Below are 16,935 nucleotides of genomic sequence, written 5' to 3' on the forward strand. Positions count from 1 at the left end.
GCTAAAGTTATCAAAAGCAGCGAACAGATAATTAACGTACTACTTAGTACGTCTGCCCAACGGCCATCTTCCAGTGATCCTACATCCTTCTGTCTCTTTTTCCCTTTAAATGTCTACAGAAGTACTTCCTGCTAGTCCCTCCAATCAGTCAAGTAGAAATATCTCCATGAAACCTGTATACCACCCCAAGATAATACTGCGGAGGAATTGGAAAAAAAAAACCCAAACCAGAATCAGCAGCCAACGTACTAACTCGCATTTCATGCAGAAGACTACACAGCAACTCACATACAGCAAGTGGGAAAGGGGGCAGCAACAAGGGGAAAAGGCTGACCTCACTGCCGGAGCGCCAGCTTTAAATTACAGCCGTTCCAAGAGCCACCAGCCTGGCTAAACGAAAAATGCAGCCAGGAGGGATCACGGCTCTCCTCGACGGCCTGACAACAATGGGCATGACTCCCTGCATTTCTGCAGCCTCTACGGACACAGACCAACTAGAGATCCTTGAAACAGTAACACCAAACCAAAAAGGATCCCCTTCCTTGCTTGGGCCACAGTAACAGCAGGACAGCAGCACAAATTTGCAGGTGCAGGATGACAGCTAACGTAAGAGCAAGACAATGAAGAAATATTTGAAGTATAAGCTTTGTGAATCCTGTTTGAAAAAAAATATCTTAACTGATTTTAATTTTGCTGCTTTCCTGTTCAACAACAATGGGCAGCTTTCCAGTGATTTATTCCTACCACACTAAGATCCAGGTTCTGCTTGAAATACGTATAGAAATACGTGTATTTAAAAAACCACAACAAAATCCCCACAGTTTAGACCAAGAGCTGGGTTAGCTTTAAGAATAAAGCAAATTGTGCCTCCAGCACCAGAAGCACCTGAGGCTGCACTGCTTCCACAGCGAGAGGCAGGACTTGTACAGCTACGAGACGCAAGGCTTCCGCACTGCCTATGGCCACCCACAACCCAAATCAGGTACCGTCAGAGCCAACAAGAAGGGAATGTCTTGCTTTGCCTTTCATTTACTTTCATCAGTTCTAACTAACACTAAGTCTTCCCTCCCACTCCAGGATTTTCTTTTTCTTTTTCAAGACATCTATGTTAGCTTATGGTAAGATGCTACTTAGAAATGTAATACAGACATGCCAGGGAACACACGAGGCTAAAAGAATGTTAACTTTATTTATGAACATGTGATTTGTGTTTATACACATGCTAGTAAACAAAAAGAAAAATAACTGTTTTCAAGAAATAAAAACCCATCTGAATTAGATCCAATACTATAAACGTGGTTTACAAAAATGCATTACATTAACTACTAGGGTCACTGGGCCAGTTAAACTAACTCAAAACTCACAATGAGAGGCATTCATGTCCAAAAAGGAATTTGAATCAGTATCAGCAATTGAATTACAGATGCAGATTTAGACTTAGTGCTTTTAGACCTACACACAAAATGTTCTCAATTTTAAGTTGATTGTGTACCATTCCATGAGAATCAGAGGCTGCATTCTTCACAGAACACAGACCCAGAGTTCAGGAATTTCTAGATTAAGTTACCCTAACAGCTTATCAGGTGATCAGATCCAATGATCCAGGGTTAGTGTAATGCCTCACACCATTCTAGTGAAGAAAAAGCAGTTATACTTAAAATAAAGATGAAAAATAAAAAAACACCACATAGTAATTTTTGTACTATAAGGACTACTTTGAAATGCGTAGTTACACACAGCATTTGACCCAAGTGGCAAATCAAGATCTAGACCATTACCAGTCAAGTATTTCCGTGTGTCATTTGTATTTCAGCAGCAGAACGACAGCATTTTCCAACCTGAAGAAAAATGCCGCCCCTTTTCCAAATGTAAATTCAAAGCGGTGGTATACTAAAGAGAGGCTTAACCTTTGGGAAATTAAAGCAGCATCCAACCCTGAAGTCACCGAGATCCAAAAATGCACTGCAGGCAGAAGTTAAGGAAAATGACAGGGATTCTACCCACAAATGCACCAGGCTCTAATCTCGTGCCAAAATTTGTACTAAGATATTTTCATTGCGGACAAACTATTAAACTAAACCACTTCATCAGATAAAGTGGGAAGATTAAATGCAGAACTTTAGAATACCACTTGGTGTAGCAACGATACTTAAATTCAGGGCAATCTATTAAAAGACATTGATGTACTCAGAGGGGCCCAAACAATATCACTTCAATTATACAGCTTTGGGAACAAACACCCAAGTATTTAAGGGCATGAAGGAATCATTCAGCTGCACAGAACTGTCCTCAGAGTGTGTGGGATATGCTGGTTTTGGTATTTGTTTGAACCCCCAAGTCAAAAGTAAGAAACAGTACCAAGTTTAACAATAATGGTTTCTCAGTGGTTTTTGATAACATTTTCAAAAACCATTCGGCAAAAAAAAAAAAAGGTATTTAAAAACAAAAGCTAAGTGATACAATGTGAAAATGGCAAAAAATACACTCCAAACAATTTTTATTGCAAGAAACAAAAAGCACACAACAACCTATACAAACATACATATTACTAGCTATAGACAGACAGATGTAGAACATGGCACCATGTTCAGTTGTGCAAACCTTCAACCTACAGGATCTAAAAACGACCGTACATTATCTGTACAACACAGAGTCATACAGGAAATATTCTAGCATATTCAATATGAAATACAACGCATCACTACGCACAAATACCAGTATTCACATTAGAACTGTGCAAACGATGGCATCACTCAGTTTTTACTATGCTGAATCAAATACATTGTATTTACAACATACACTATGTTTTACTGGAAAACGTATTAAGTTAATGCTTAGAAAGTTAATAAAAGGCTACATTGTTTAGAATTAAGTGCAGTGTGTAGAAAAAAGTGTGAGATTGTGTTTTTACATACTGCTTTTGATGTTCCACTCACTGGCTCAGTTCGACTTCTAGAAGAAGAAATAGAGGTGATCAGAATTCAAAGTAAAGCACTTGTACCCAACACAAAGCAGTGAAAACAGATTATAAACCTGAACACGAAAACATTACGTTCTGACAGTCTAGTAAATGCAGAGTTCATTCGTATACATAAACTGTTCTCTCTTGGTACATACAGTGCGAACAGAAAAACCCCCAAAAAATCACATTTCTACTTTGTCACAAATCACTCTAAGACTTACAGATCTAGAACACAACAGTGCAAGAGGAAGTCCTCAGGTATTTTGTCTCTGCTATGTAAATATCAAAAAGCTGAAGTCTGTACCACAGAAACAATCAACCACCAAAATACAAAGGCAGCTTTAGCCAAGATGTGTACCCCCTGGTATTACAGAGAGGTACGAGATACAGCACTTGAATTTCTAGGACAGAACAGTGATAGCCTGGACACTCTGACGTGCCAGTTTACTTAAGTGAAAAGAATCAGTCATCTGACAAAGGAGTAACATAACAATGTCAGCAGCATAGTCTTTAGAACAGTGTTTCTTTGTGGAAGCCCAAGCACTGTGTTCAGATATCTACTATATTTAGCCATGAACGTGCCAAAATACTAAACGTGTTACATATGCTATATTGACTAAAAATAGTAGTAGAAATGTCACCTGAAAGCAGTTTCTAGGATTTTGTGCGATTTAGGAGTCCTGTGACAGAAAAAAAGTCTTAATTGCCAGAATTTGCTATAAGATAATCTTGAAAATGCTACGATATTTTAGCAATATTTATTACATTTGAAAATGCTGAGATTTGCTGAGATTCCACATACTCATTGATCTGTATCTGCGTGCTACTCATCACGAATCAGACATGCAACCGCTGATAGAGTTAACAGACAACGCATACATCATCCAACATGTCCTGTGAGCAGAGGCAATTCCAAGGCTGCTGTGGAATTTAGGTACAACCAGAAAGGCTCGCGCTTCCTGCCCCTGCTAGGACACCACCCGGCTTGCCATTACAGCCACGTACCTCCTGATGACGAGGAAGTACAGGGAAATACTTTAGATTACCACACAGTGGTTTCTTCCCCCATTTACCTTGGAAGAACAGGCTACAAGGCGAGTAAGGCGTTTCTGAAGCCCCTCCACCATCCCAGCACACATCCAGCGCTCCCAAACACCACCCACTCTACCAGCTGCTTCTGCAGCGCCTCCCGCTGAAGGAGCAGAAAGCGACCGTGCCTGGTTCGTCTTCGGCACCAGAACAGCAGGGCCAGTCTGCCCTTATCCCCACCGAAGGCACCGACCTCACTTTTGATGCCAGCAGCACCTACCCCTCTCCTTTTAGGGCAGCGTTACACACTAGGAGAGGTGCCATCCCACCAGACACGGAGGAGGCACTGACAAGCCAGCACTAAGCACAAGGCCACGTTTATAACCACAACACTGTGGCGTGCAGAGCTACTAGGCAGTGCCTGCAAACAACTACTGCAGTAACATGTCCAAAGTTTATGGACAGAGCCACATAATTTCAGGGGGTTTTGCTTGCAAATGCTTCGTGGGTACCAGGATGCTGCTGTACGTTTGTTTGAGACACACTAACTCACCAGTATCCTTCATTTATCGAGAACCACCGTGAGGAAGACATGGCCAAACCACATGCTAATAATATCTACTAACAGCAGTGGAGAGGCCTCTTTGAGAAGGGTGGAAACTACAGCCAGTCAAACAACACTAACGTAGCTGATCTAGAACTGGACAGTATGAATACACAAGCGACAGCAACAATCCTGGTACTCGGGATTGCATCTGAACATCCATCATTTTAGTCAATACATCCGATTCTGTCCTCCACAAATCTTAGGAATACAGAATTAAAACCTGTAGCACAGGTATCAGCTTCGGGTAAAACCAGTCTTAGCTAACTAGTAACATCTGATAACGTGCTCAACTGCTTACTCGGTTTCCGGTGTGGAAAGGATTAACCATTCCTTCATCGAACTCACACAAAAGGCAACATGCTTTAGTATATTGTTCTTTTCGCCTTGCTTGAAACGGATACTGTCTTTAGGAACCGAACAGGAATCGCTTATGAATGGGACCTCTTGTTTGCATGGTTTGCCAGCTGGCAACCCTTGGCCTTGCCTCTGCAGCTAGCATGCAAAACAAAACCAGGTTTGGGGCATGAGAATACCTGCCACATCCCACCCACCCCCAAATGCAAGAAACAGTCAAACACTGAGAATCAGACTCTTCTGACACGGGAAGAAATCACAAGTTTACACTGCAATGCATATATGTCTTACAAGCAAACACATATAATAAGGAATCTCCCCACACAGAGGAAACAGGATCTACAACTTGGGTCTCAGAAAAATGAACCCCAAGAACAAACTCCACAGAAACACCTTAAAAGTTACCATTGTTGGAGTTTGAACCCCACGTCCCAGCACGCCTACAAGGCTAAGTCGTTGGCACAGATACATTAAAATCTACCCCACTACAACAAAAAACCAAAGCAGCTTTAACAAGACAGACACAACCTGAATGCCTCTGCAAACTAATATCCATTAAGAAGTTCACCCACAGAAACCCCTCACAGAGAATACAATGCTCTATGGATACTCACATAACATATGTTTTGCTGGTAGCTTTAACTCCTCCAATAGGGATTCTTCTAACGATCACAGACGAGTTCTTGGGAATCAGGGCATTATCATCTGTGTATTCTGAAAACAACAGAAATACAGAAAAAAAACATTAGTCAATTTGTAAAAAAACCCCCACAACATTAATATCTAATTACATAGCGCTTCAGAGAATCCCTTTACAGATAGAAGAGCAAAATCTTCTACGTAACATCGCGCTTTTATCATCTCAACACACTAACAGTACATCTCAAGAAATCTTCAGGTTTGATAATCAAAACACAAGCAGCAAAATCTTTTAGTTTTTTAAAATCGTTTGAATGCCAACAGCAAAATGGTCTCACAGGTCACTAAAGGAGAATCTGCTAATGCATGAAGTTCTTTTCTGATGTAGCTTAAGTTGCTTCTGCTTCTATTAGGCTACAAAACCAAGAGATCTTTGGAGAAAAACAAACCACATCAAAGTCTCAGCTGCATAAACCAGATGTTGAAGTCTGACTAGCCCTGGAACACGCAGCTAAAGCACCAAGACCCCACGCCATGCTTCCATCGCTGGTTCCTGAACATCTTCACCTCTGCTGCTCGTGCCCAGGGCTGGCAGAGCACAGGAGAGAGCCCACCATCTCCCTTTCTTGGAGCTCACCCCTCAACAACCACTCTTCTCAGCTGCTCAGTGCTCCACAGTTAAATGGAAACAAAACTGGCAGTGCTAGAATTTGGATCACAGAAACGTGAGGTTTTTTCTGAGCTTGCTTTCACAAGCAGGCAGAATTAGCTCCAACTGAAGCGGTATCTCCTCCCTTAAGCTAATCATCTAGTTTGAATTAACCACAGGGATGTGAATTCTTTTGATTCACTTTTTGCAGAGCAGAGTCTCAAACAAAATTACTTATGAAAATAGCCTTGAGAAGCCTTTCAAAAACTGTGTGTGTCTGAAGCTGTCCATGCTTTGCCTTGGCTTACACCATGTCAGCCTTCTGAAGAGGAAAGCCTTCTGACCTTTTATGTAAGGCCCCAACACACACACCCACACACCCACACACCCCCCACTACGTGGGACACTTTGACCAAGCTTAAAATATAAAGATCTTGCCCTGAAAATGGTTTTTATACTGTACTTAGACAAGCTGGACACGACTGAATATTTTTTAAGCACTATCAGCAGCCATTCCCTGTAATCTGCCCACAGTTTTACATATTAAGAGCCCTTGCCTTTGCAGACTGAATCAGAATGACGGTCTGAAACCCAAAGATGCTGTATATCTAGTCAAGCTCTGTCAGGCTGGTTTGGCTCCGTGATCACACACAAAACAAATATTTCACAATTTATGCTCCGTTTTTTAGTATATTATTCCTACAGGCAGGAACCTCCTTTAGACCAAAACCTGCCTACCAGAAGACATCATTTCAACAGTGTCAGGAAAATATTATTGCTATTTCCAAATGACGGACTGCTTCAGAAAACTAAGAAATCACTTCGCTGAAAGGAATTCCTGACCTTCCCTCCTAGGGGGGAGCAAGGAAGCTTCCTCTGGACTTCAGAATAGCTTCAAACTGTAGGAGAAAGGACTACTACTGACACAACAGAATCTTTTACAGCAGTCGCATATCCTGAAACCAACTCCTAGAGCTCTTCTCAAAAGGCCAATCTAGCCCTTAGACAGGCACCTGCCAAGGGAGGCTGGCACTGGAACCTTTTGGCGGAGAAGGAGCTCCAGCAGCACTGAGGCCCAGGCAAGCACCGGGGAGATCACGCAGCTGCAGTTCCAGCAGCCCACAGCAGCTGTTTCTGCCTGCTGTGCGAGTCGCACAATGTGCTTTCTGCTCCAGGCCACAGAGCCCCGGGCTGAGATGTCAGAGCTGCAGGATAAGCAACAGCAGCTCCACAAAAAGGCAGGAGTTCGCTGCGCCTGTGCCGAACTGAGGACTCTGGTAGTTCTGCAGGAGATCACAAGCGGCAGCACCTGCCTAGAAAGAGACTGCCCGTGTGAGGACAGCAATGATACGGGCCTGCCGAGGTCAATCTGAACAGGGACAACAGGCCCATGACGCAAGAAGAGGAATAAATCCTCTTTCCGTATTTTGTGACAATTCACTGACTGTTAGAAGCACGGACACCTGCCTCCCGAACAGCCTACCCTTGCGTGTACACATACAGAGGTGTTACAGGCCTCTTTTCAGTCCACTTGCTAAGTGCACGGTGAAGGGAGCTCCAGCCACCTAATCACAGGCTGATGCCGAAATGAATTCACCTTAAAAGTCGATCACTACACATTTAAATGGATCAACAGAAGAGCGACGACAGCTTGGTGAAGTAAAGGCTTTATCTGTATAGGACGCTTATCACAGCCCGTATTTGTATTTGGTACTGAAGTGTCCCACCAGCTTGGTCACCGTGCCAGAGAACTTGTGCAAGAGTGTCTACATACAGCAGAGCACATTGCTAAGTTCGCTCTGTGAAGGGACCTGGTATCAGTTGCCTTTAGTGTCTTCATTTTTCCTTTGCCTCAATTAATTGAATTCATTTTGGTGATGAAATTTTATTAAAGTTGAAGTGAAACAATGTAAAACTAAAAAGTTCTGTTTTCTTTTTTTTTAAAATAAGAAAGGATTAAAGCTGCAGTACTCCTCCTGAAGCCCCTGGAAATTTTTGTTTGATCAATTTGAATTTCACGGATGCCAGCTCAGTCTAACAGCTCTCAGACTAAACTGGCATCTCCCAGCAGGAACCTGCTCCCAGCGGGCAGCAACATCCCCAGCAGAGACTCTGCAACCGCCAGGACCTGCAAAGCACCGCAGGGCTCCCCAGCTGCAGAGGGAGCAGTGACATCGCGCTCAACACGGCTACTAGTCACCCGTGTCCAAGCAGAGCTCCCACAGCAAAGCCCAACAAAGCCTGAGGTAACAACGGTGTCCATTCCCGCTCCCTTACAGCACAGAACTTGTTTTACTGCCAGCGATGGCCAGCACGTGGCTGCTGGGCTTTTGCCAACCTGACCTGCGATTAAAAATAAGGATTCCATTAACTCAGAAAGCTTCCAAAAGCAAAAGATTTGAACATCACATTAAAGTCAAGAGCAGAAGAGGCACAACAGTCTAAAACTTGCCATCTATTCTACAAGACAATAGTATGGTTGAATGAGTGAAGGGAAGGAAGTATTCCAGGGAACGGATGAAGGCGGGCAGGCAAACAACAGCCACTCTGCCTGCTGCCTCATACTGACTCAGAAACCCGAAGTCAACAATTGCATTAGCGTCCATGACCTTCTTCCTGCAAAAATGTACAAACAGCTCAAATTATGCTCTGAAGTTCCTACTGCTTTACATCTAATGCACAATTTAAAAATCCCACTTTTAAATGCACCTGTACTTCTGGAAATCTGCTAGTTTTAGTAACTTGTGTGTCATATGTATGCTATACAGAAGTTACTGAAAAAAGCTCCTACTTTATTTGATGGCCTGCTTTAATCCACCATTTTGAGTCGGACAGGGCTGCGAGAGCATCCCTCTGAGCACTACCCAAGAAGTATTTCCACCCAGATGCAACACAGAAGCTCATCAGAACAGAAGTCATTGGAAGTCCAGCCCAGATGTGAAGCTACCCAGAAAAGCCTTTATTAGGCCGAGATGCCTTGGTAACCCGCTGCTGGGGGAAGGACTTACAGCGCAAGAGATGAACATGACTCCTAACTGCCAGACTGTCTCTACCAAAAAACAAAGTAACTCCCAAAAACACATCTTCTCCCTAGCGCGTAACAATATGCTCTCTCATTAGGTGATTATTTCAACCCTGTTCTAATCAACACCACTTGTGCACTTGTGACAAACCAACCATCTCTGTAGCTGGCACTGGAAGCACTGCCTCGAAACATCCCGATTAAGGACTCTGGATTTTCAGCTTCCACCAAAACAGGCATCAATGATCTCACCTACAACTGGTATATCATATTTTCTCAAATTACGTAGTTCAGTAGGCCAAACAGGTCATGGAACTTCCATTTGCACTATTATTATACAGCACTGTGCTCCAAAGGAGCACCTACCTTGTTTTGAAAGGATGAGTCAATAAAAGCTAACACACTTTCAATCATTAATCTGATTACACACCCCACCTGATGCCTCAACATCTTACTGGCACCGCTTGCCATTTCAGCGTGTGTCTGGGCAAGCAAAAGCCATGCTGGAGACAACGTGGTGACAAACCCAACAGAGCCCGCCCCAAGCATCGCCCCGAGGGACATTCACGGAGCCGGCAGCACAGCCCCGAGAGGGCCCAAACCTGCTGGTGGCACAGCCCGAGCAGCTGACTCCCCGACAGGCAGCGCATGAGGAGCTTCACCGTGACAGAACGTTTTCTGAATGGGTACGTGACCTACCCTCGACTCAACCACGGAGACAGGGAACTCCCCATCCCTTCCGAAAGCTCAACAGAACAGCCCTGCACGGCAGCCCAAGAACTAACCGCACCCCGAGGTGTAACCAAAGTAATCCCCCAACCAGCATCGCAACACGAAATGGCCCAGCGAAGGGCGAGGTTTAACAGCTCTTCAACGTCTCCTCTAAAACGTGACATTTGCACAGTGTTGATGACATTCCAGTCGGCAGACAGACGTCAGCCGCGAGGCCAGAGGATTTCATTCAGAGTTGTGTTGAGTTTGTTTTGAAGGCACTGCATCGCGGCAAGTGCGTGCTGCCACACTGAACCCAAGTACCTCCTGAGTTCAAGGGACAGTCTTACAAGAGCACTACTCTGCCTTAAAACTAGTCATCTAGGACCAGTCCAGAGTCCCATTTTGGGGTTTTCTGTTTGGTTGGTTGGGTGGGGTTTTTTTCTATTTTTCCTGGTAAGTCAAACAGCACATTCTCCAAGTATTGCGAGTGGGAATGTCACAGGGCAGGAAAGAGTGCTCCAGAAATCTCAGTTCAGGAGTCTGCAGTGCTTCCACAATATTGCGAAAACATCTGACAGAAAAGACAGCTCAAGAAATTCAGACGAAATTGAAAGGAGGCAAGTTTAAATCATTCTTGAGCACCGGCTTTTTGAAGGGAATCCTGCCTTTCTAGAGCATGCCTCTAGAGGAAGCATGGAAGAGGACACACCCCTCCCCTTTTAAAGCAGGTCCCAACCATCCATTTTGCTTTCCCAGCATCTCGAACAGAGTCCATAATTTTTTCCCGCTGATATTTAAAATCCTGTTTAGTTTCCGCTTAGATTAGCATTGCTTCTATTACTAGATTTCCATCATGAAAAGTGGCAGTTACTGAGCTGCAGAAGGTTAGAGCACTTGGAAAAACCTGAACAAGCAGGCTACCTTCACGCACGGGACACTTCGCTCTTTCCAAGACCATTTTAACATGTAATCGGGGTTCCTGCACAAAGTTACAACCACCCAGTACTTATGTCCACACGTAAGAATTCCAGACATTCCATTTAGGCAGAATATCCTGCTCTAGTTTTTTCCTTTATCTTCTGAAGGTGAGTTTAAGCATCTACAGCTGATTAATAAAAACTGAAATTCACAGTTATGCACATAAACCAAAAACTTGTGGTACATATTACACCAAAATCTATTCTCTAGCTTTGCTCTCAAAACCACTGAGGGATTTTTGTGTTTTCACGCGGAAAACACCCTTATGAAAACTTCCACAAGCGTCTGTGTCATCAATATGCAATTTAAAATTTTGTACCTATTTTACAAAGGTCAAAGTGCAATACGACCTGCCTAGAGGAGGTTCCTGCACCCGTTAAACAAGAGCGATGCTCCTTAAAGTGTGAAAGATGCTCCTTTTTCACTCCACCTTTAGCAGCCCCACAGGTAACGTCATCAAGCAAACCGAACGCTTCACTGCATTCTGACTGGGGGAAAACAAAGCACCGCGCTTGGTAAAACTCGTTACGTGCATCAGAGTAACACTTTATGGGACAACAGATTTATGAGCATCATTTTTTCTTCTAAAGTCTTTGCTTTCTGTTCCTCACCTGCTACAACAGTACCCATGTGTTCGGCCTATTTCAAAACATTTTTTCTTCTGGTGATAACAATCGGGCTCCATCACCATTTGTGACCATCCAACATTCTGGTTTTAAGGCTGCTTTGAACAGACCCAGCCATCACAGGAGTGACATCAGCCAGGTGCCCATTCACCCTGACGGCATTTGTGAAGCCGAAAGCACACTGGCAACTCAAGACTAAACTCAGAGACCCTTTTGCAGCAAAGCCCTTCAAGCAAATTAAACATTTCTCCAAAGCTGTTGATAATTTTATTCAGCGCTACTAGAAAAATTCAAGACTTCTGAAATCTATCTCTAGCTACATACGTCACGCAATGCAATGGCATCCCCAAGAGCCCCAACGTTGTGCTGTTGAGCCTCTTCACAGACATTCTCCTGAAAATAGTTTAAATACCTGTAGATAAACACCAAGCTTTAGGTCCCACCACTTCAAAGGCCAGAGCTGAAGTGAGTTACCGCAGCGTATGTACCATTCTGTTTGTTTTAATATACGAAATAGGAAGAGAAAAAACCACTAGTGCTCATTTTAAAGAAAAGACTGTTGCAAGAGTGTCACAGAACAAAAAAAAAAAAAAAAAAGAAATTAATGTTTGAAGAGAAAACAATGCTTTCTATTTCTGAAAAGTCACATCCCGAAGTCTTTAATCACAGTCAAATTTACCACAGAGGGCAGATTACCAAACTGAAATATTATACTAAGTAATACAAAACCGTTATCATCTCTGAGGATCGAGCACCATTTATCAGAACTAAAAGAATTTATGACTTCTCTAAGAACGCTTCTGATGTGCAGTCACCATCAATGTTCCGCCATAAACCTTCAGGATTGCCCCAATATGGTTAACACGTAGCATCAGGAAAAAAAAACCCGTTAGAAACGAAAGCTGAAGTGATGCTCAATAGCATCTGAATGACATTGTCACTGGTGTACAAAAGAAGTTACATTAACAAGAAATTCCACGTATAAAATTTCGATACAGAGCACACTCGTGTGCAAGACAGCTTCAAAGGGTCTGCCCAGATTACAACTCACAGACACGCTCCTGATGCACAATGTTGCTAGTGAGCAATTTCTGCAATGGGCACACCACCAGTTTTCCAACGACGCGGGGCAAAAGAAGCCCTAAGACAGAATTAAGTCACAAAAGCCACGTTCTTCAAATTAGCCATCTGTTCTATTTCTACCACTTTCAGCTCCCTCCGCCAGATTTCAAAGAAATCTGGCAAGTTTGCCGTTGTAAGATATCCTCCCACATTTCCTTATCATTCTACCTAGAAGAATTCCAGGAAACCAAAACTTTTGTAAGCACTGTATGTCACACACCAACCACACGCTCTTCTACACCCAGCTCCGCGCCTAACGCACAGACCCGAAGGCAGCTATCACAACAGAGGAACAGCTTTGTGAGGCCCCCAACACAAGCCACAGCTACCGACCGCGACCGAAGCGCCCTCTCGCTTCCCTGCCCGCCTCCTCCCCGGCGCCGCCTGCCCTCCCGGTCCCCCCGCACGGCGACGGGACGGACCCTGGGCTGACTCACGCTACGCGGGGACAGCCACAAAGAGCAGGCCGCGGCGGGCACGGCGTGCGCCGCCGCCAGCCGGGCGGGCGGTCCCCGAGGCCCCGCGCCCGCCGCCCCCACGCACCTTCTTTGGTCTGGGCGTTGGTGATCTGCAGGTCGCAGTCGGCCGCCTTCAGCTTCTCGCGGCCCATGATCTGGCGCTTGAGGTCGCACAGGGAGATGTGGAGGCCGTCGAAGGTGACCGTATCATAGTTCAGCTTGGAGGAGAACTTGTAATGGACGCACGACATGGTCGGGGTCAGGCGGTACCCGCTCCGCGCCGGGGCCTACCGCGGCAGGCGGCGTCGCGTCCTCCGCGCCGGGTTAGGGCCCGCGGCGCCGCGGGGAAGGGCCCGCCGAGGGGCCGAGGCAAGCGGCGCGGGCTGAGCTCGAAAGGGCCGGCGGCGCTCAGAGGCCGCGGCGCTCCGCCATGGCCAGGCCCCGCGGCCTCAGGCAGACTGGGCTGGCGAAGGCCTCAGGACTCCATCGCGGCGGCGCTGCGAGGCCCCGGCCCCCGCCCCCGCAACGACTCCGGCCCGCGGCCCTCAGCGATCGAGTTGGGCCGCGGCGGCGCTCGCCCGGCTCCTCCTCGCAGCCCGAGAGGACGATGGGGAGAGGCCCCCCGCGGCCCCCGCCTCGGCCTCCGCTCGCTCTCCCACCCGCCGCGCTCCCAGGCCCGGCCGCTCGCTATGGCGACTCGGGCGCCCCTGCCTCAGCCTGCCGCCGAGGGGTTTCCCGGCCGCCAACCGCACGGGCCACCGCGAGCGCCTCACTGCGCAGGCGCAACGGCACGCCGCGCCCACGCCCCCGTGCCTCACGTGACCCAGCGCAGTATGACAAAAGGCCCCGCGTCACGTGGGCGCGGCGGCGCCGCCCTCCCCGTCCTAACGTCGAGCGCCCCCTATGGGGGAGCGACGGGTACCGGGACGCGTCACCGACCGTCAGCTGAGGGCCCGTCACCCGCGGGCCGCCGGTGTCCCCGCTGCGCCCCGGCCTGTCACCCCCCGAGGGCCTGTCACCCCCCGAGGGCCTGTCACTCCCCGAGGGCCTGTCACCCCCGGGCCGCTGATGTCCCCGCTGCGCCCCAGCCCATCACCCCCTGAGGGCCTGTCACCCCCCCCGGGCCGCCGGTGTCCCTGACTGCCCGGGGTCTGTGGTCGTCGTTTCACCCGAGCTCCCGAAAGGCAGAACCGAGGCCGCGTTCAGCAGCAGACACGGCTTTAGGCGCTCGGGCGCAGGATCGGACCCTCGGGGAAAGTTCCCAGAGCGAGTGGGAAGTTCAGCAGAACCCTCCGCGCGGGGACGTGCCAGGGTTTGCAGAGCTTTGCTTTCGTGGCACCTACGTCGTTATTCGCCCCCTCAACTCCGCCTTTCCTCCACATTTGCATAGCGCTGGCGTCGCAGAGCGGCGCTTGGCGGGCGCGGGGGGCTCGGGTGGTCCTCGGTGGTCGTTCGGGTGAGCACCCCCTGCTCGTTCGGAGGCAAAGCTCACCTCACAGGGCACGGCTGGAGCTGTTGTCCTTGCAGAAAGGCTTTGTGAGCCTCTGTGCATCCTGGACCGCTTCGTTAGCGCGAGTCCTTGCGGCCGTTACCTTAAGAGAAGTTCCTGGGTTGTTCTACAGAGTTTCACCCTCGGTCCCACCAGTGCTCCGGGTGGTGTTTAAAGCTACAAAAGCACACAGGGATGGCTAGGAAATACTTACAGAAGGCAATGTCCGAACACTCTCAGTATCACCCCACTTTGGAAGCCCTGTAGCTGCACTACCAGTCATCTTCAGGGCTACTATTATTTTACATCATCATTATTTCACTGTTAAACAAAGCTTTCATTACAGCTCGGTTCAAACACACAAACAGCGTACTCACTATGATAATGATCACAATTATAATACTTTGCGCCAAACTTGCTAATCATCCTGCTAGAGACCATCTGGTGATTCCTTGAAGAATTTGATTCAGCCAGCTGATTTTGGCCGTTTCTCTTGGGTCTCTCGAGCTGCGTGCCACTGCTTTTATCTTATCCAGTTGCTTAGTCAAATCCTCAGTTACATTGGGGATGTGTATACAGCAATGCTCTTTGTCAAGATTCAAGTATCCACATAACCCGTGTTCCCTGGCCAGTGATAAATCTAAAGCTAATCTGTTTTGCATTGCCATTTCACTATTGGTCTGCACTTGCTTGTTTTCTGTCAGGAGTCCTCTACTAGTTGCATTTGCTAAAGATTCCATCTGCCAGGTCAGATTGTCCGACAACAATCCATTTTGTAAAGCCATTACTCCAGGAGCAAATAGCGCCTCGAGGAACCACGCTGCCTGGGTGGAAGGTGAAGGTCCTTGCCACTGATCCTCAGAATCTCTCTTCACTTTTCCCCAATATACTGGAGTAAGAGGATTCTTTCTCCACAGTGGACATAGAGTTAACACCCCTAAAGTGATTTGATTTACCATCCCCGCAACCGGTAACCGATTGGTCCACGTGCCGTCACTCGCTACCCATACTGTGTATCCTGGGGAAGGTATCGTGACGAGGTTGCACTGGATGGGGTTACCAGGACCCGGAGCAAGGCCTGCTTCTGTTGATAAATTCTTACACAGGCAGCCTATGGTAAATACGTCAAAAACTTGGGAGATATTTTGTAGGAGCCCAAGGTGGGAACAGTTAAACACCTGAGTACAATTCCAATCTTGTCTTATTTTGCCAAACTCTACTTGGGGATTTATCCCCTTATAATTTTGAGTTTCTACTGGGTCAGCTGGTTTATTTCCTGTCCATTGAAAACACCATGAAGTTCCATCAAAATATTGCCAATTATCAGCCATAGGATTCTTCCATAAAGTTTTATCGGGGTTTTGTGGACACTTAACACTTGTACCGTTTACAAAGCCTTGACCTGTTCCGTTCCTTCCCTTTGTACTCCAGCATAGTTTTTCCCCAGTTGGCAGGGACATACCATTTTGACACTCCTCTACAGTCCATTGCAGTTCTTCTCCCCCATCCGGAGCTGTGGTTATTTGGCAAGAGTTATTTTCAGTGGCTTTTTCCAAATCAGATATGGTCCGACTTAGGTTTTGTAATTTTTGTAAATCTAAAGCTAAAATGCCCCATTCGATTGGATTTTTACTAGATTTTGGCAAAGGCAGGCACGTAGTTATACTGGTGGTATTTTGTAATCTACCAAAACCTTGCAGCAATTTTAAAATCAGATTCTCTTCTAAAGGCTGTACCATCGTTCCTAGACTGAGCATTCCCCAAAGAATCAGAACCTTGGTCTCCATGTGACTACAAGATGACAAACAGAACACACACTGTAACAAACAATATTATCCCTCGTGGACAACCTAAATCTGTGTAAGGTGGTCCTTGGTTCCAAGAACAGTTCCTTTGCTATTCTTTTTAATTTTTATTTGTAGTGGTTTGTCCTGTAGAGGAGTTATTGTCCACCTATCTTCAGGTGCGGCTTTCTTGACTCTCATGTAATGAATCCAAGGTCGACTCCTTCAAGCTGTACAGCGAAGTGTGTGGTCAGTAGAACCCGAAAAGGCCCTTCTCACTTTTCTCTTAAAGGTTCATTGTTCCATGTCCACAGATAAACGTAATCCCCGGGTTGGAAAGGATGAACCAGCGAGTTGAGTCCTAGAGGAGCTCTCAGCTGTAAATACCTGTCAAGAGAACATAACACTTTTCCTAAAGATAGTAAATATTCTTTAACAATTTGATTTCCAACTATGGTCCCAGCCATAGGTTCAACACTGTTTACCATGTAAGGTTTCCCAT

At 46.4% G+C, this 16,935-nt stretch overlaps 1 protein-coding gene across 2 annotated transcripts in view; it reads right to left on the minus strand.

The window, feature by feature from the left end:
• RBBP6 (RB binding protein 6, ubiquitin ligase) overlaps positions 1-13,448 on the minus strand; it is a 30,792-nt gene extending 17,344 nt beyond the window's left edge. For both annotated transcript variants that reach the window (XM_086473235.1, XM_086473234.1), the window contains exons 1-4: positions 13,246-13,448; positions 5,567-5,666; positions 3,604-3,642; positions 2,916-2,952 (exon numbers count right to left, since the gene is read on the minus strand). In XM_086473235.1, coding sequence (XP_086329361.1) covers positions 2,916-2,952; positions 3,604-3,642; positions 5,567-5,666; positions 13,246-13,411 — 342 coding nt within the window. In that variant the 5' untranslated portion in view covers positions 13,412-13,448. The remainder of the gene's footprint in view (positions 1-2,915; positions 2,953-3,603; positions 3,643-5,566; positions 5,667-13,245) is intronic.
• Between the last annotated feature and the right edge of the window lie 3,487 nt (positions 13,449-16,935).

Source organism: Leptosomus discolor, chromosome 14, assembly GCF_034619465.1.
Source record: "Leptosomus discolor isolate bLepDis1 chromosome 14, bLepDis1.hap2, whole genome shotgun sequence".
Lineage (NCBI taxonomy): Eukaryota > Metazoa > Chordata > Aves > Leptosomiformes > Leptosomidae > Leptosomus > Leptosomus discolor.